The sequence below is a fragment of the Pocillopora damicornis genome, chromosome 12, assembly GCF_964200805.1.
Source record: "Pocillopora damicornis chromosome 12, jaPocDami1.2, whole genome shotgun sequence".
Lineage (NCBI taxonomy): Eukaryota > Metazoa > Cnidaria > Anthozoa > Scleractinia > Pocilloporidae > Pocillopora > Pocillopora damicornis.
The window spans coordinates 19,140,406-19,160,627 of NC_142681.1; the positions used below are offsets into that span (position 1 = coordinate 19,140,406).

Below are 20,222 nucleotides of genomic sequence, written 5' to 3' on the forward strand. Positions count from 1 at the left end.
CCAGACATCATAAATTTGTTTGGAAACTTTCGTGAATTGTTTCATTTTTCATTTGAAGACGAGGAGTGCCTAATTAAATTAAACGTTGCTGTAGTGACCAAAATAAGCTTTCTTTTCCAGTTTATTCTTATGTTTGTCCTCTGCAGTTACCCTTTGCAACAACGCCACCCTCTGCTGGCTAGATTTCCAAAACGAAAGCAATAGCCCACTTAATTGTAGTTGATAACATATAACCCACATATATCTGCAACTGGACGAATTGGTCTGATGTTTTAATCGAAATAGAAATATGTATTTTATTGATCTCGAACAGGTGTTCTTCCATTGCATAACAAGTATGAGCTCATAAAATACCTTGCTACAGGAGCACCTGCACTGGTGAAGCGGGGAATCTTATTCGATCATCTTCCTTTGCACCCTAGGAGTTCAGAGGTTTCAATTAAAACAATTTTATTCGCTTTATAATGTTTGTTTTCCTTCATCATGTATTATATCTATTGGCGAGGAAAACTTTCCAATTGCAAAGCTGGTTCGAACTTGCATTTTCAATGTGCAAAAATTGAGGTCGACAAACATTGGTTTAAGCAGCTTCTATGAAAAAGACTTTCGATCCTGCTTAACAAAACAGCTTTAAAACATATTTAAGCCTTGGTGTGAATAAGGTATTGGTCTCGGTTCAATTGAATAAGCGGATAAGCGAATAAGCGAGCGAAACAACTCCCCGAAAGCGGTTCAACGCACTTAATTTCCAACGGATTCTAGCTCAGTGGAGAATTTTTCATTCCAGTGTCGAGACTAATCTGGAACGGTATTTTTCTATTTTGATTTGCTGTGTGACTGGTCTGACAAAATCTCACGCCAAATTCTTGAGCAGTTACCAAGGAATTAAACCTATAATCACGAATAGAATATGTTGTGCAAACAAGAAACATTCAAGACGGCACCAGTCTCTTTCGCTCCAAATGTGTCAATGATAACACGTCTTCTGATTTACTTATGTTTGTTTTGTGATTTATCTTTTGTTCGGTTTTTAAAGCACAAGGAAATTCATTCAATGGAATATCCTTCGCCCTAAGAGCCATACCAACAGTTCATACTGACTCACCATGTGGTGTACCAACATTTGAAACGTGTCTCTTCTGACCATACGACAACGAGGTGGGATTTCATTGCGAAGTAATTTTATTTGAGCATTTTCTTTGGTAAAACTCCACAAAGAACTTACCTAAAATTAGTGCGAAGGCTAAACTAGTTCCCAGTAACTCCTTCCTTGGTAGAATTTCAATTTACGAGTTTAAATAAAATTAACTAAAAATTGTTAAAACTGCATACTATAAACCTTGTTCAAAATATTACAGAACACCGAGCATCGTATTCATTAATTCCCCTTTTCGCCTCTAAAGTAAAGTTGACCCATGACTACTTTTAGCCACAGGCTGTTTGTTGTGTCAATTCTTATAATTAGATATGAAAAAAACGGCCTTAGAATGAGTGAAAACAAGCTAAATGTAAGATCTTAATCGTCTTCCCTCAACAGTTTGTGTTCATTCGACTATCATTGTCTATAAAATAGCGAGAAGTCTAATTATTTCAATGTGAAGTCATTTTCAGCTCTGCTTCCAGTGCAATTTACAGTCATGGTGCTGATGTGCTTAAAAGGTGATTTAAATGCACAAACTTATCAATTGATCACGGGCTCAAGTCCTAGCCAGTCAAAGGCCCTAAAGGCAGCAACGTGTTTCTTCTCTTTCGAAGCCTTTGTTTGGGATGCCACGTGACATTTCTGTCATGACATCACAAGCACCAGCTGGGGAGAGGACTGCTACTTGTGTCGCCAATAACAACTTGGATTAGCCAGGACTTGATACAGAATTTTTATTCCAGAACACGAATATCAGAAATTTTGAACTTGAACATCCCACACTTGCCAAAGGTGGATATCCCAGCATCTGACGCGCCGCTCTCTCGTCTCAGACTGACTCCGGCTACAGGTGTATTTTGTTGATTTACCATCCAAAAGTGTTCATCACCGCACAAAGCATTCACACCATCGAAATGATTACCTTGAAAAGAACAGGGAGACAAATCTAATGTAGTATTACAATATTTAATCATCAGCATGCTTATTGTTATAATCAATATCTGAACTCAACACAGATGTTTTTCCTGCGTATATTAGTACAGTCTTACAGATCACACCACAATGATCTATTTTTGTCCCAAACATATTGATGCAATGGTGAGACTTTGGAGCAAAGGTAACGTCGAGTGTGGTGCGGACACAAGAGTCGTCAAATAATATAACTACAAGTGAAGCATTCGCCAAATGCAAACTACACTTAAGTTTATAAATTTATCAGTGCTATAACTCTGCTGTATTCCTTTCCTTAACGAGGGGAAGAGGGAGGGCTTTAAATAGTTTCATATTGCATATCACTCGGTGAAGTTCCATCGTCACTTTTAACAGTTTCATAATTTAAGTCTGACAATTGAAGGAAAAAACTTACTATAGCTAATTATTTAAGGCTGATAAGGCACACCTCCTTAAGTGACGTTACCAGTTAACTTTAAATCCCTTACAAGGTTTATTAGATGCGTTTATTACCATTTGGGCCAAGATATTCTTCTTTCCAAAGTTCATCCAAATCAAGGTCGAATTCCAAAACACCGGGATTGAATATACCAGAGGCCCTGTAGTGACGAAAGAATTAACCAAAGATTGTTATTTGTCAAATTATTTCTTTTGGCGGAAATAAAAAAGTCACTGTTTTGGTTAAGTAACGATACAGCCTGATATGCCCTTGTTTTCCTGCGTTTGACGCCAAAAACGTAAATTGAGTCCTCTATGGCACGTTATTTTTGCTTTTCTCCAGATAATGTTGTAATTGCTTTTTCTCAGGGCTTTAAAACCCGTGAACTGAAGCCGTTCCAAATAAACGAGGTTGACAGCCAGAAAACCCAGTGATTTTTCCAAAACTGCAAGTTCATGAAATACACAGATGTTTCCTCACTCAATATAAGAAAAAATAGTTCGAGGAGGGGTTGGGGAATGGAAAAATGAATTCGCGAAACAATTGTATGCACAGCGAGTTCCTAACATAGAAAGAAAGTTGGCGCACTGACCTTTCAAAGTCTTCCCCAAGGTTAAGAATTAATGAATCCCAAAGTATCCTCACCCTCCCCTTTCCGCGACTTTCCAAATGGACCATACTTACAAGAGAAATATGAGAGATGAAGTAAATATCTCACCAATCAGGAACGCTCCCAAAAACTGCAAAACATTTCTGAGTTTCCATGAACGTCTGCTTGTACTTGATTCGTTTCCAGCTTCCAGATACAGATATCAACACGCCGTCAACTGTGGCCGAATCGGTTGTATTACTACAAAAGACTAGTGGTGACTGACGCTCAACTTCGATAACAACTCCAGATCCACTTTCAACAGTTTTATTTGCAACAACATTAACAGTATTATTTACAACCACCTCACCATCCAAAACGTTACGCCATTCTAAATAGAAAAATATAAATACACCTACTGTAATTGAGGTATACACCCGATAGCTCTACATAGTTTAATAATTAAAAACAGTTTTTGTGAGGCTTATAGCCATCATTTAAGTGTTGACAAGAGGAAATCTGGGGGAGGGCGAAGGTCAGGGGGTTCCGAAACCCTCCCCTCTCCTTCAAGCCTTGTCAGACCTCCAAATCCTTTCTAATAGTTAGCGATGGGCAGTTTCCTCTGCTTTGTGCTTCAAATATAGCTTGCCCTAGGGTTATTGGTAAACGACAGAAGGTCGGGTATCCTTGAGCACTTTCCAACCCTCCATCCCTTCCCACCAACTTTTCTAGATAAATTTAACTTTGCATTAAGCACAATAAATATATCATGTTAGACATTTTGGTGTGTAGTATCACTGAGTATTTTTACGAGTTGTGCCGTATTTTGACGAGCTCGGAGGGTGAGTCAAACTACAAACAATGAGTCTACACTAGTAAGATATTTATGATCCAACTGCTTAATTAATCTCAAGCGCATTTCTTTAAGAGTAGGAAAAGCGAGGCAGGTAGAGAAGCGTAGTGCGCGCAGTCGACCGATTTAACAGGTTTTTTTCTGTATAAAATAACCAACTGTGCAATATCGCAGGATATTTGTACTCGATTCACGCGTTATTTGTACTCTGCTTAGTGCATTTGGATAATAAGGCAGAGTATCAAGTCCATTAAACTTACTTCTTTCAGCAGAAGTGACCTTTACAAAATGAACGTCTCCAAATCTCTCGGAAGAACCAAGTTGTGGCCATTTAAGGATGTTAGGTTTGTCATATTTCCAACCTTCGTACCAATGTGTAATATGGGCATCAGCGAGATTAAACCAGATGTTTAAGTTCGAAATCCTTCCATAGAATGGGGTGTCGTTTGTAATAGTTCCGTCACTGTCTTGATTTTGACCGATGATTACTTGAGTCCACTGAACGCTTTCGTACTTAACTAGTTCGCTAGTTTTTTTTTAATCGAAATCTGTATTTACGATCGCTTCCATTTTAGGTGACTGTTCAGGTTGGATGCGAACACAGAGGAAGACCATTTCATCCTTCGGAGAACTGGTAGCGAATACGTTGGAAAGGGAGGTCCTTCAAAAAAAAAAACGCAAGTATCTACTAAAAGGTAATCTCTTTATCCCCCACAGTATTGATTATATAAGTGAACTTATGTAGCTCTATTTATTTTATTATATACCACACAGGCAGACAGCAAGTATTATTCACTTCAAAGTAGCTAAAGAGGCAAAATCGCGCGTCAGTAATTTCATTTCCTACCAGTTTTTGGTTTATTGACAGTCATAAACTAACATTTTTTTCCTTCGTTTTAAACGCGCACTACTTAACTTAAACGTAAACATTTTTAAATTTTAATTTTAATTTTTTCATTTTGTTACGAAAGGACGATTGAGTGTTGATATACTTGTCTTAAAACCGGCTTTTGAAACAAAAAATGACAAGCTAACAGGATCGTCAGGAAAAGTCTGTTCTAATTTGGCAACAAAAAAAAACGCGCCTATATAAATTGATAACGACAAGGTATATGATTCCTCTCTGATAATTGTGGCTCACAAAAACTCCTTACCTGCCACTTCCAAATGAAAAAAAAATGTTGCCTTGTCCGTCGATTCCCAATCTCACAACGTTTTGGTTGCCGCCATTCTTCTCGATCAAAATACTTATCACAGTCATCTCTTGGCTCTGTTGTAAATCTGGTGTGTGTATCCAGGCACAGACGGTAAAGTGTGAAACCCAGTTGTCATTCGAATTCATATCGTGTTTCACATAGTTCGTATGTTGAGTTTTTCTGACACAGTCATCTGGATTTTCAGGTTCTCCATTGCCTCTATCAAGACTTGCAACAGTTGCTAAGAAATGGAAAACAAGTACAACTGTTATATTAAAATTGGGAAGTTTCTGGCCACACTCTTTGCGACATCGCTTGTTTTCAGCAATCGTTTTTAAAGATTTAATTTTTTTTAAGATTTAAGAGCGTGTCCACGAGAGCAACGGGCAGTCGTGCTACATGCCATATCACCGCTTTCAGTGCAAATTTGCCAATTTAAAGGGTCCACACCAAAACTCAAAAGACAAACTGGTTTCTGTTTTGGTCTTTTCCAAGGGGAGATAGACCACCCCCCGGTTTTTCTTGGTTGTCACCTAGGAAATCGCTTCAAAATAGGTAAAATGTATGAAGCTCTCACTGCAATGATATTTAACCAATTACTCTGAGGGTTTGCACACATATTTTTATATTCTTAGTTAATGTCCGCCGCAAGTATCAGTGAGTTTGATTGATGGCTTGTCAATCTACAGAGGCAAATATACGACTGTGTTTTTAGACTTTTCGATTCACCCAAATATTTGACAACTTTGAGGTCAAATATCTTCCCTTGCCAGAAAGCTACAACACTAATCTTGATTCCCCTTTATAACCCATACTTTCATCTCTGAAAATCATTAAAAAAATCGTTGGGCACTACCGTATTTTTGTCTTGGATGCCTTTTAAAATCTGTGACTGTGACAAATTTCTCTCAAATACACCTGTCACGCAATTCTTGCTTTAGGCGGTCACTTGACAAAGTAAACCTTAAAATCACTGGTGATCCCTGTAATCTGACTGGCTCTAATTGGTGTGATTTATTCCCGAATCGCTCCATTTTTAACTCGTGAATTAAGCGCATGCGCAAAAGCGAGTTGTCGATATGATGTGAAAAATGGCACTCGCTCGCTCGCTCGATTGGTCGATTCCTGTAAACTTTTTTTGCGATTTTTTTCGAGTTTTTGAGTGCATTTGATATTTTTTGGCGAGTAATAAACAAACGGAATGGCGACCTTTGTTGCTAAGAATAGTGGTGGAGTGAAAAAGAAGCCAATGATAATCTTAAAAGAGTTTGTTTTTTTTCGTTACAGTTTCAACAAGCGGCGCCAGCGACTGGCAGGCGTGCGAGGTTTCATTAAGAGAACAACCTTCGTTTTTCATAAAATTGTAATTTACAATCCTTGAACTTGAAAACAATCCGAAGATTCACTAAAAATATCACTTACTCCGAAGCGCTCGGAGTTTACAGGTGTTCAAAAGCTATTTCTGTTATGGCGTACGATTGGGGACAAAATCGACCACTGCATTTCGTATCGTGTGTTTTTTCTGTGTGAAGCAACAAAAGGTGCCGGCGACTGACGAGATTACAGGTTAACACGAAAATCAAATAACACCTAAACAAATAATTTTGGCTACCGATTTTCAGTGAATTTTTAAAGAACACTTTTCTTTTAAGTTTCAAGACAATTTGAAGATTCAAAATAAATATTACGTGCTAAAATGCGAAAGTTATAGACCACAAAATTGATAAATAGGCCTGAAATGAAGTTGTATCTTGTTCTTGATTATACGTTGCCTAGCACGTGATTAAAATCTACCCAGGCGGAGATCCAAAATGACGGTGGAAGTCTCGGCTTAGTTATTTCATTCAAAACTCGTTCCTGTTTGTCTCATTTGATAAAGAGGGATTCAGTAACGTTTTCATTAAGACAGCATTACCTTGATTTTCTAATATTTACAGCGATAGACAATAAATTTCACTTTTCACCCACATTTACTTACAATCTTTTCTTTTGAACCAGAAACAAAAATGATATATGCTTAAAACACATGACATCATCCACCCTTGTCAAATGTAATAGCATGATCATTTCAATTGTAATACCTTCTTATCCCAACGTTACTTTGTTTCTTTGCTACATTAGCGAACACTGAACTACTGCTCGTACTCTAAATATAACCACCAACCACAAAATTCCCTAAACCAGATAACATTAAACATAATCCAAAAAATCATGTAAGTCATCTTTCAATTCACGAGTTTGCTCACAGAGCACTTTGATTTGCTTTAAATCGCATATTTTTTCTCAGCCAATGAGGAGGCTACACTAAAAACAAAACAACCAACCAGATTTCAAGGCTTGTTTAAAGTAACCGATCAAATTGCAGGAAAATGAAAGACAAAGAGTATCATGTGGCAAATTTTGCAACTTTTGTTTGCAAAACTCTTACTCTTTCCCCACCCAAAAATGGATGAATTTAATTTCAGACCGGCTCAGTACTGCATCAATAAAATATTTGAACTGACCTAGTCCTGTATTTGGGCCATTTCAAAATGGATGTAATAAAGTGGTAATTGAACTTCGTGTCGTGCAATTTTGGTCTGAAATCATTCTTGTGATTTAAGCCCAAATTGCACTCCACTTAGTTCAATTACCATTATAAATCATTGCGGTTGATATTTGTTTGTTTTTCGTCATTTAGTATGAATTTTCTCTTTAAAATAGCCAAGAGAGAATTGGTTTCATAATCAAGAACTTATCAAGTTGTTGATCAGTTTCTTTATTTTCATGCCCGTAAAGTTTGATAAAGGGGTGACCTGTAAGGTGAAATAAGCTACCAAGCATTCTGATATTGAGCGTTTATGAGTAACTGTATGTGTGTGGCGTTAAGGCCAGCCAAACGCACCCAATATTTCAACGTAAAATCTCACAACATTGGAAAAACAGTAGAGTGTAATACAAGGGCAGAAGAGCCTAAAACTCACCTTTCACTGTGTCACTACAATCAACCAACTCTGCCTGTCCCGTCAAACTGCTATCCAGCCAGTACTTGTTGGTGATGTTGTATTTGCCTTCACTCGCCTCTATTTCCCGGCAAGATATCGCTGGTAATCCAGGAATGGAACCCAAGGGAACTGAAAAATTGAGGGTTATCCTTTAGAACAAATTTCGTTTCTGTGGTTCGCTCCATGTCATCTCGCCGGCTCAGAAAGTTCTAACCTTATTTTTGGTTACATCTTTATCATCATCATAAGAAGGGCGTTTGTGCTGGTGGGTGATTCATCAAGACACGGAAGTATACAAACTGTCAGAAGCCACTTAAACTAATCACATACCTCTGTCCACAGAACGTCGTTTATAAAACCGTGCAGGGTCTGAGTGGAAATTTAGGGGCCTAGCCTCCTTAGTACGGTTATTCAATTCGCAAATTCTCTCCCCTGCAACATAGTTATAGCTTTGACATGTGATTTCTCTTTCGCAATGGACTTCACACTCATGTGGAGCTGTTGCTGCCATTATTTTGAAGACAAAACCATCAAGAGCCATACCAGGAATACTGATTTCTGTCCGGCATTGAGCACCAGCCATAACGAGGGCAGTAAAAGATGCCAAAAGATGTAAAATACAATATGTCCACTTCATGTTACCTGTGTTTCGAAATTAAACGTGTCTTAGTTGAGCTCATAGTGGGAATAAGTCAGTCGCAAAACCAGAGGAAAGTATCGTGCAAGCGAGCAAAAACCTATGCACGCACGACGAAAAAGTCACGCGTATACGATCAAACAGTCATACGTATACGAGCAGAAAGTCACGTGCACTCGAGCGAAAGATACCGCGCACACGAGCAGAAGGTCTCGCGCAAACGAGCGAAAGTCATGCTTTCACGAGAGAGAAAGAGATTAAAAGGACAGCTGTTCTTTCGCACCGTCAGATGTTCATCAAGAATATTCGGTAATAAATTATATATCAAGAGAAAGACGCTACTAACCTCTGGTTTCTTTTCAATCAAGAATGATGCTGCGAGAGTATTATTCAGGGACCGCGCATAGCGAAGTGGCCCCCCCACTTTTTTGCAAGAATAAAAATAAATTAAACAAAAACTAATTTCACAAAAAAATTTTCCTTCATGCATTCTTCTTTAGCCCCCCTAATCGAAAACTTGCTGCGCGGTCCCTGTTATTCAATTCCTTTCGATCACACAAGTAAATATAAACCAAGAAGTAGAGTACTTACTTTCATTGACGCGTTTTAAGTTTCGATATCACTAGCATTAGCCTTATGTTGACCTGTATACAATCGATAGATTTCAAGTAAATTGGTCACCATTGTCTGATAAATTCTCCTTCTCTTTTTCGACGAAAGTGAAAGGAAAATAATTGAAATTTGTGTAAGATCAGTTCGCGGGTCAATTCTGGGCGGGAAAAAAGACGAAGTTAGGAAGATGTGCCCGTTTATTTAGCGCTCAACAAACTGATAAAGAACGAAAAGATCTCGAGTAATATGCTAAGTGTATGTATGGGAGTGTTTTTTGGTCTTTCGTGGCGAAATCTGGTAGAAAAATATTAAAAGAGAATAGACTCGGATAGCAACCGAAGTTGAAAATCTTTTTACATAACAGTGAAAAAAATAACATTTCTGGCCAAAAACATTGATCGACCCTTTATATTTAGGACAACGGCCACATTCTAAAAATCCTATTCAAATAAAGGAAATTTCTCTTAAGTCTAAATTATCAAACATAACAGAATTGTGATTAATATTGTTAATCCTTAGCAAATTTGTGGTGAAATTGCAACCAAAAATGTTCCTCACCTTCCAAGATGTCAGAAAACTGTTTTCAGTCCTTCATAGCCTATTTAGCCAATTCTACGCGTAGCTTTCTGAGGAGCTTTCGTTGTATCTTTTGCTGACTGATTGCAGTTATAGCTTCCTCGCAAACAGATGGAAAAACAAGTTGTTTTTTCTCTTGTTTACATTTCACCCCAGTCGGCTTTTGGTATTTATTTCCTTTTTTAAACCACTAGAATATTAACTGCATTCTCATTTCTTTGGATAGCCGGAGAGTTTTTCATTTCCGCACCTTTGATCTCCTGCATAAAAGCAGTCCAGAAATTACTAACAATAGAAGGCAGGTTTTTAAAAGTAGACAATCATTTTAGATAAACATTCCCTACAGGTTCTGCTAGGAAATCAGAAGTCTATTTATGAGGTAATTTCATGTGCAACTAATGAGGCGAAGCTGCTCCTAAAGTATTCATGTTCTTGAGACTTGCAGAAAGCACTCGAAACCCTCGCATAACCCCCAAAAGCTATCAGAGAGTACTTCTGTTTTCTAAACAAGCTTCATTCCGCAGAATAACATTTTCAACATCCCACCTCATTGATTGTTTTTAAAATTTCCGAAAATCTTTTTATTTTCATGTGAAGACAGAGAGTGCCTAATGATATTAAAACTTGCTGTAGCGAACAAAAAGCTCTGTTTTTCAAATTATTACGTATGTTGTCCTTCACAGTTACCCTTAGCTAAAGCGGCTCTATTTGAAGGCTAAATTTCCCAAATCGAAAGCAATAACTTACTACATAGTATTCGGTAAAATATCACCTTTATTTATCTAAAACTGAACGAATTACTCTTTTTTTTAAATCAAATTAGCTACATATTTCATTGTTCCCTTAAAGCCGAACAGGTGTTCTTACATTGCATGACAAGGACGCCCTGATAAAATACCTCGCTACAAGAGCACCTAGACCGGTGAAGCACCCTAAAGGTCCCCTGAAGAAACTCAAATAAACAAAATTGAACGTTGCGTATAAACTGTTTCGTTTTCTTCGAAAAACATAAAAAAGGAATATTTTCTTATCCGTGACTCTCTCGGTCTCATTTCAATCGAATAATCGAATAAGCGAGCGAAAAAACACCCCGAAAGCGGCTCAATGCGCTTAACTTCCAGCGGATTCTAGCTCAGTGGAGAAATTTTCATTTGAATGTCGATAGTAATCTGGAATGATAGTTTTCTATTTTCATTTGCTACGTCATTGATCTGGCAGAATCTAACTAAATTAATTATAGTTGATAACATATAACCTCCATATATCTGCAACTGGACGAATTGATCTGATGTTTTAATCGAAATAAAAATATTCATTTCATTGATCTCGAACAGGTGTTCTTGCGTTGTGGAACAAGGGCGACCTCATAAAATACCTCGCTACAAGAGCACCTAGGCCGGTGAAGCGGGGAATCCCATTTGACCATCTACTCTTGCACCCTGAGAGTCCAGATATTTCAATTAAAACAACTTCATTCGCTTTATAATGTTTATTTTCCTTTGTTATATATTATGTATGCTGGCGTACGCAAAGCTAGCTCAGGAAGAAGAATGAAATATTTGTCATTTTCGTCCTTGCTGTTCCCTGTGTATGTGTGTAAACTGTTTCGTTTTCCTCGAAAAACATAAAGAAGGAATATTTCCCTATTCGTGACCTCATTCACACCAGCAAACAATGCTTGGTTAAACCGGGTTTTACTAAATGAAAATCACAAACAGAGAACTAAAGAGCTCTAATTTCCATAGGATTAAAGTACTCGCTAACTTAATTTTTTTTTATGTGCAACAACTGAAGTCGACAAACATCGGTTTAAGTAGCTTCTATGTAGAAAACAATTCTCGATCTTGTTTAACAAAGCAGCTTCAAAGCATGTTTAAGCCTTGTATTGGTCTCGGTTCAATTAAGTTAGCGGATAAGCGAATAAGCAGGCGAAATAAAACCCCAAAGCGGTTCAAGGCGCTTAGTTTCCCGCGGATTCTAACTCAGTGGAGAATTTTTCTTTTGAGTGTCGAGAGTAATCTGTAATCCGGTATTTTTCTATTTTGAGTTTCTATGTGACTGGTCTGGCAAAATCTCACACCACATTCTCAAGCAGTTACCAAGGAATTAAAACTATAATCACAAATAGAATATATTGTGGAAACAAGCAACATTCAAGATGGCGTTGGCACCTAGTACTTGTACTTCGAGTGATATATTAAAAAACCTGGCACCAGTCCCTTTCGTTCCAAACAATGATAACAAGTCTTCTGATTCACTTATGTTTGTTTTCTGATTTATCTTCTGTTTGCTTTTTAACACATAAGTAACTTCATTTATTGGAATACCCTGCGCCCTAAGAGTCACACAGTTCATACTGACTCACCAGGTGGCGAACCAACATTTGAAAACTTCTGACCATACGACAACTAAGTGGGTTTTCAGTGCGAAGTAATTTTATTTCAGCATTTTCTTTGGTAAAAATCCTCAGACAAGTTATCTATAATAAGTGCGAAGTCTAAACTAGTTCCCAGTACCTCCTTCACTAGTATAATTTCAACACGAGTTTAAACAAAATTTTTTGGAATTAATGAACTACAAACCTTTAACATTACATACCATAACCCTTGTTCAAAATGTTACAACGGTAGTCCAACACCCAGCAACTTATTCATATATTCCCGTTTTCGCCTCTAAAGTGAAGTGAGAACATGACTACTTCTAGCCACAGACTGTCTGTTGTGTTAATTCTTATCATTAGAAGTGAAAAAAAACAGCCTTAGAACGAGTGAAAACAAGCTAAATGTGGGATCTTGATCGTCTTCCCTCAACAGTTTGTGTTGAGGGAATAGCAAACACTCTAATTATTTCAACGTAAAGTAATATCCAGCTCTGCTTCTTATGCAGTTTACTGTCATGGTGCTGTTGTGCTTAAAAGGTGATTTAACTGCACAAACTTATCGATTAATCGCAGGCTCAAGTCCTAGCCAGTCAAAGGCGCTAAAGGCAATTACGTGTTTATTCTGCTTCGAAGCCTTTGTTTGGGATGCCACGTGACATTCTGTCATGACATCACAAGCATCAGGTGGGAGAGGACCGCAACTTGTGTCGCCAATAACAACTTGGATTAGCCAGGACTCGATACAGAATTTTTATTCCAGAACACGAATATCAGAAATCTTGAACTTGAACATCCCACACTTGCCAAAGGTGGATATCCCGGCAGGCAGCCCGCCGCTCTTTCGTCTCAGACTGACACCGGCTACCGGAGTATTCGGTTGATTTACCATCCAAAAGTGTTCATCACCGCACAAAGCATTCACGCCATCGAAATGATTACCTTGAAAATAACAGGGAGACAAATCTAATGTAGTACTACAGCGTTTAATCATCAGCATGCTTATTCAGTGTTATCATAAATATCTGAACTCTACACAGATGTTTTTCCTGTGTATATTAGCACACTCTTACAGATCACACCACGATGATCTATTTTTGTCCAAAACAAATTGATGTAACGGTGAGACTTTGGAGAAAAGGAAACGTCGAGTGAGGTTCGGACCCAAGAGTCGTCAAATAATATAACTACAAGTGAAGTATTCGCCAAATACAAACTAGCCCTGTTAATGATAAGTTTTTCAGTGCCTTAACTCTGCTGTATTCCTTTCCTTGTAGAGGTGAGGAGAGAGGGCTTTAAACAGTTTGATATTATATATCACATGGTGAAGATCTATCGTCATTTTTGAACGGTTTCATAATTTAAATCTGAGAATTAAGGGAAAAACTTACTAAAGCAAATTATTTAAGGCTGATAAGGCACACCTCCTTAGTGACGTTACCAGTTAACTTTAAATCCCTTACAAGGTTTATTAGATGCGTTTGTTACCGTTTGGGCCAAGATATTCTTCTTTCCAAAGTTCATCCAAATCAAGGTCGAAATCCAAAACACGGGGATTGAATATACCAGAGGCCCTGTGGTGATGAAAGAATTAACCAAGGATTGTTACTTGGGTAAAAAGTTCTTTTGGCCGAAATAAAAAAGTCACTGCTTTGTTCAAGTAACGACACAGCCTGAAATTCCCCTGTTTTCCCGCGTTTGACATCAAAAACGTAAACTGAGTCCTCTATGACACGTTATTTTTGCTTTTCTCTAGATAATGTTGTACTTGCTTTTTCTCAGGGCTTTAAAACACGTAAATTGAAGCCGTTCCAAATAAATGAGGTTGACAGCCAGAAAACCCAGTGACTTTCTAAACCGGAAATTCCTGAAATACACAGATGTTTCCTCACTCAATATAAGAAAAAATAGTTCGAGGAGGGGTTGGGGAATGGAAAATTGAATTCGCGAAACAATTCCATGCACAGCGAGTTCCTTAGATAGAAAGAAAGTTGGCACACTGACCTTTCAAAGTCTTTTTCAAGGTTTATTAATGAATACCAAAGTATCCCCACCCTCCCCTTCCCGCGACTTTCCAGATGGACGATACTAACAAGAGAAATATGAGAGATAAAGTAAATATCTCACCAGTTAGGAACGCTTCCAAAAATTGCAAAGCATTTCTGAGTTCCCATGAACGTCTGCTTGTATTTGATTCTTTTCCAGCTTCCATTTACAGATATCAACACGCCGTCAACTGTGGCCGAATCAGTTGCATTACTACAAGAGACTGGTGACTGACGCTCAACTTCGATAACTACTCCAGATCCACTCTTAATAGATTTCGTCGCCGAAACATCATTTGTTGTTTGTACATCCACCTCACTATCCAAAACATCACGCCACTCTAAACAGAAAAATAAAGAATCACCCACCATAACTAAAGTATAGACCCGATAGCTCGACTTAGTGTAATAATTAAAAACACAGTTTTTGGTAGGTTTATAGCCAGCGTTTACGTGTTGACAAGGGTGAATCTAGGGAAGGGGGGGGGAGGTCAGAGGGCTCCGAAACTCTCGCCTCTCCTTCAAGCCTTGTCAGACCTTCAAATCCTTTCTAATGATTAGAGATGAGCAGTTTGCTTCGCTTTGCGCTTCAAATATAGTTTGCCCTTCAAATATAGTTTGCCTTAGGGTTATTGGTAAGTCCTGGTAAACGACAGGAAGTCAGATGTCCTTAAGCACTTTCCTACTCTCCATCCCTTCCCACCCACTTTTTCTAGATAAATTTAACTTTGCATTTAGTACAACAAATATATCATATTAGACATTTTGGTGTGTAGTATCGCTGAGTATTTTTACGACTTGTGCCGTATTTTGACGAGCACTGGGGGCGAGTCAAACTACAAACAATGAGTCTACTCTAATAAGATATTTATGATCCAACTGCTTTATTAATTTCAAGCGCATTTCTTTAAGAGTAGGAAAAGCAAGGCAGGTAGAGAAGCGTAGTGCGCGTAGCCGACCGGTTAAACAGGCTTAACCACTTGTACAATATCTCAGGATATTTGTACTCGACTCGCACGTTATTCGTACTTTACTTAATGCAGTTGGATAATAAGGCAGAGTATCAAGTCCATTAAACTTACGTCTCCCTGCAGAAGTGACCTTTACAAAATGAACGTCTCCAATCCTGGAAGAAGAACCAAGTTCTGGCCATTTAAGAATGTTAGGTATGTAATATTTCTGAACTTCGTTGTACCAATTTGTAATTTGGGTATCAGTAAGAGAGGTAAACCAGATGTTTAAGTTCGAAATCCTTCCATAGAATGGGGTGTCGTTTGTAATAGTACCGTCATTGCCCTGATTTTGTCCGACGATTACTTGAGTCCACTGAACGTTTTCGTACCTAACTCCGTCGCTGGTCTTTTTTGAACCGAAATTTGCATTTACAATCGCTTCCATTTTAGGTGACTGGTCAGGTTGGATACGAATACAGAGGAAGACCATTTCATCCTTCGGAGAACTGGTAGCGAATACGTTGGAAAGGGAGGTCCTTCAAAAACAAAAACGCAAGTATGTACTTATAGGTAATCTCTTTATCCCCTATAGTATTGAATATAACTGAGTTTATGTAGCTCTTTCGCGTGCGCCGATTGGCTGGTTCGGAAGTGATTAGGAAGTACTACTCACCTCCAAGTGGCCAAAGAGACAAAATAGCGCGTCAAAAATTTAACCGCCGCTCATTTTTTGGTTTGTTGACAGAAATAAGATAGTATTTTTGGTTTCTGTGTGGTATATACTAAAACAATTATTTACGTCAGTGTCAGTGAGTAGTTGTGAACTAACATTGCAACAATCTTACCAAAGGTTACATTATTTTTTCCTTCGCTTTAAACCCATACTACTTAACTTAAAAATAAACATTAAAATAAACAGGACGACTGAATGTTGATATACTTGTCTTAAAATCAGCCTTTGAAACAAAAAAATGCCAAGCTAACAGGATCGGCAGGAAAAGTCTTCTCTATTTTAACGACAGAAAAAGCGCTTATAGAAATTGATAACGACAAGGTCAATGATTCTTCTCTGATAATTGTGGCTCACAAAAACTCCTTACCTGTCACTTGCAAATGAAAAATAGATGTTGCCTTCTCCGTCGATTCTCAATCTCACAACGTTGTGGCTGCTGCCATTCTTCTCGTTCAAAATACTTATCACAGTCATCTCTTGGCTCTGTTGTAAATCTGGTGTGTGTATCCAGGCACAGACGGTAAAGTGTGAAACCCACTTGTAATTCATATCGTGTTTCACATAGCTCGTATGTTGAGTTTTTCTGAATATAAGCTCAAAGTCATAGTCATATGAATTTTCAGGTTGTCCATTGCCTCTATCAAGACTTGCAACAGTTTCTACGAAATGGAAAACAAGTACAACTGTAACATTAAAATTGGCAAGTTTCTGGCCACACTCTTTGCTACTTCGCTTGTTTTCAGCCATCGTTTTTTGAGATTTAATTGAGCTGAGATTTAACGACATTTTAGTAAAATAAATCGTAAATTGGTCTCTTCGTATTCCTTAGTAGGTTTTGTTTCTTCCCCCTCCCCAGCTGTCCCCTCCCCATCCCCCACACATTGCATGCACGTTATTTGTTTGGTTCATTTGGCCCCAGACCTCGCTCTTATAAGGAAACAACTGCGCCGCAAGCTAATATTGATAAGAGGTTTGTGTTGCAAATTGGAGACTTTAAAACTGCACATTATTGACATTTTATTGGCTTTTCTTAATTTGGTAGGGAATACGCGGCATTTGATCATGGTAATGACATCATAAGGAATGACAGGTTGAGTTCTTGGGACATCTTTGGAATGGGAAAAGTGAAGAGAAAATGTCAAGTTTACTATACTCACGGGATGCGTCCGTACTCGGCGCGACGGGGGTTGGTTCTGAACAGTTTTTGCCTGTGAATGCATCCGTACAGTTGCATTTGTAGGTTTTTCTACTGGGTACTTCTACACAAGTTCCACCGTTTTTACAAGGATTAGCGTCACAATCTAATGGACGAAAAAAAGTGTATTGAAAGTGGTGAAAATTTCTAAGGATGAATTTTACAGTGAATCGATGTAAAGCAAGATGTAACTTAATAATTAATGCCATTGATGTCTTTTTCTTTTTCGTCATCGTCAGTGATCGTCATCTGTCCTGATCCTGTCCGCATCCCCTCTTTTGAGAGGGAAAAATCGTGGGAGTTATAAACTCTTTACACCCTATCATTAGTATGCATTTCCTCTATACAATAGACAAGAGAGAATTAATTGAATGATCAAGAACTTTTCAAGTTGTCGATCAGTTGCTTTATTTTCATGCCCTCAGAGTTTGAATAAGGGGGGATCTCTGAGGTGAAATAAGCTGCCAGGGTTACAATGTTGAGCGTTAAGAGGCAAATTGTGTTAAGGCTCGGTCAACATTGTTGCACGCAGCGTGTTGCACACGTTTGGTCACCCTGTAGCAACATGTTGTTACAAGGTGTAGTAACATTTTGCTCCTTTATAACATCTTACAACGCAATACAACATCATTGCAAGATGTTGAAATGTTGCGTGCATTTGGCCGCGCCTTTAAGAGCAGGTTTTATACTTACATGTCACGGTCTACGAACATCTCATGCCACAGGAGTTTTCAGCTCACTGACATTTGAAAGTAATATTACTGGCTATCGTTATAAATGCTCCTTGTGAATTGGCGTATTTGTTGTTAAATCGTATCATGAATTAATATTAAGCATCATGGAATTTGATAAACTTATAAATTAATGTGATCATTGTATATTACATTTTTGTGTGTTCGTTTGTTTTCTGATCGCCATTTTCGCCATTGTTTTCTTATCGTCATCGTCCTTGTTATCAACATCATCATCTGAATTGCCACTGTGACGTCACAAACCAAACAATAAGAGTTATGGAGTATTATGGAATAGAAGAAAGGCGTCGTTACAATCAAGAGAAAGCAAAGGCTCGCTGGTGGTCCATTAATTTTCTCTTAGGCTTGAATGTATAAAATATAAAATATGAAGTAAAAACAGTAGAGTGTAATACAAGGGCAGAAGAACCTAAAACTCACCTTTCACTGTGTCACTACAATCAACCAACTCTGCCTGTCCCGTCAAACTGCTGTCCAGCCAGTGCTTGTTGCTGATGTTGTATTTGCCTTCACTCGCCTCTATTTCCTGGCAAGATATCGCTGGTAATTCAGGTACGGAACCCAAGGGAACTGAAAGATTAAGGGGTATCTTTGAGAAGAAATTTCGTTGCTGTGGTTTGCTCAGCGTCGAGTTTTTGGCATAGAAAAGTCCGACCTCTTTTTCAGCGTCTTTTTTACAGATCTACGATACTGCGGTACTGATCGGGGAAAGATCAAGGCACCCAATGATTTTCAACCAGCAGCTTAATTAAGCTGATCACATACCTCTGCCGACAAAACGTCGCATATAAAACCGTGTAGGGTCAGCGCGGAAATTTAGGGGCCTCGCCTCCTTGGTGCGGTTATTCAATTCGCAGACTTTCTCCCCTACGACGTAGTTAAAACTTTGACATTTGATTTCTCTTTCGCAACGGACATCACATTGATGTGGGGCTGTTACGGATATTACTTTGAAGACGAAACCATCGAGAGCCATACCAGGAATACTGACTTCTGTCTTGCATTGAGCACCAGCCGTCACAAAGGGAGTGAAAGAAGCCAAAATATATAAAAGAAGATATGTCCACGGCATGTTATCTGTGTGCTTAAATTGAATATTTCTCTGTTAAACTCGTAGCAGGTATAAATCAGTCCGACAAGCATAAGCGAAAGCTTGCGCACGCGCCAGAAAAAGTCGTGCACTAATATGTGAAAGGTCACGCACACAAGCTCGAAAAGTCACTTATTAGAGAGCGAAGAGTCACGCACACAAGAGCACAAAGTCGCCCACACAAGAGTGAAAAGTCATGCACGCGTGCGCCAGAAAAAGTCGTGCTCAAATATGTGAAAGATCACGTACACAAGCTCAAAAAGTCACACGCACAAGAGCGAAGATTCACTCTCATAACTGCTAAGAAACACACACAACAGCGAAAGGTAGCACGCATACGAGAGAAAGAGGCAGCTGCTCTCGTCAGTCTTACGCACGTTCTTGTTTGTTGTAAACGACATGACTGTATGAAGAGTTGCTTAACATCAATTACGCTAAATTAAAACACTGTGCGTCGTTTAAAAACGCAGTTTGTTATATGAGAATAATTGATGGCTATTGTAAAGGTTTAGCTGTCACTATTATATTTTTCAAGTTAATGCAGTCGTCAAAAACATTAATAAATTATACATAGAGAAAGACGCTATCAACCACTGTTTTATTTTTTTCAAATCGAGAACAGGACTCCACAAATATTTCAAAGGTCCCTCCACTCAGAGAAGCAAATATCAATCAAGAAGTGATTATGCCTTTTACATTTGAATACCTTTAGCATCAACCCAAACAAAGAGCGAACTCTTTGTCACCCATAGATTAGAAAAGTATTGGTCACTACTGTCAGATATATCTTTCCTCGGTAAAAGGAGAGGGAATTTTGTTATAATTTTTTAGTGGTTAGCTTGAGGTGTTCGGATTAATTTTCCTTTTTCAGTTTATTTTAGCAACAAACACATGAAGGGAATCTAAAAGATTTCTGGTCAAACGCTACCGGAATCAATCCTGTCTTTTTGGAGTGTTTCTTGGTCTTTTGTAACGAGATCTAGCCAAAAACAGTCAAGGTGAACAGGCTTGAATAGCAAGTTGAAACCCCTTTAGTATGTCACCTTTTACTAAAGAAAAAATACGTCTGGCCAAAAACAAGTGATTCACCCTTTTGTAT

At 38.4% G+C, this 20,222-nt stretch overlaps 1 protein-coding gene and 1 long non-coding RNA gene across 2 annotated transcripts in view; one reads left to right on the forward strand and one right to left on the reverse strand.

The window, feature by feature from the left end:
• LOC149036879 (uncharacterized) overlaps positions 1-20,222 on the forward strand; it is an 80,997-nt gene that overhangs the window by 17,488 nt on the left and 43,287 nt on the right. The window lies entirely within an intron of this gene.
• Positions 12,970-19,350, reverse strand: LOC149036882 (uncharacterized). Its single transcript, XM_089190357.1, has 8 exons — positions 18,799-19,350; positions 18,454-18,603; positions 17,244-17,387; positions 16,454-16,745; positions 15,483-15,889; positions 14,483-14,741; positions 13,844-13,929; positions 12,970-13,297 (listed from the first exon to the last, which is right to left on the reverse strand). The coding sequence occupies exons 1-8, from the start codon at positions 19,103-19,105 to the stop codon at positions 13,110-13,112; spliced, it is 1,833 nt and encodes a 610-aa protein (XP_089046483.1). The 5' UTR covers positions 19,106-19,350; the 3' UTR covers positions 12,970-13,109.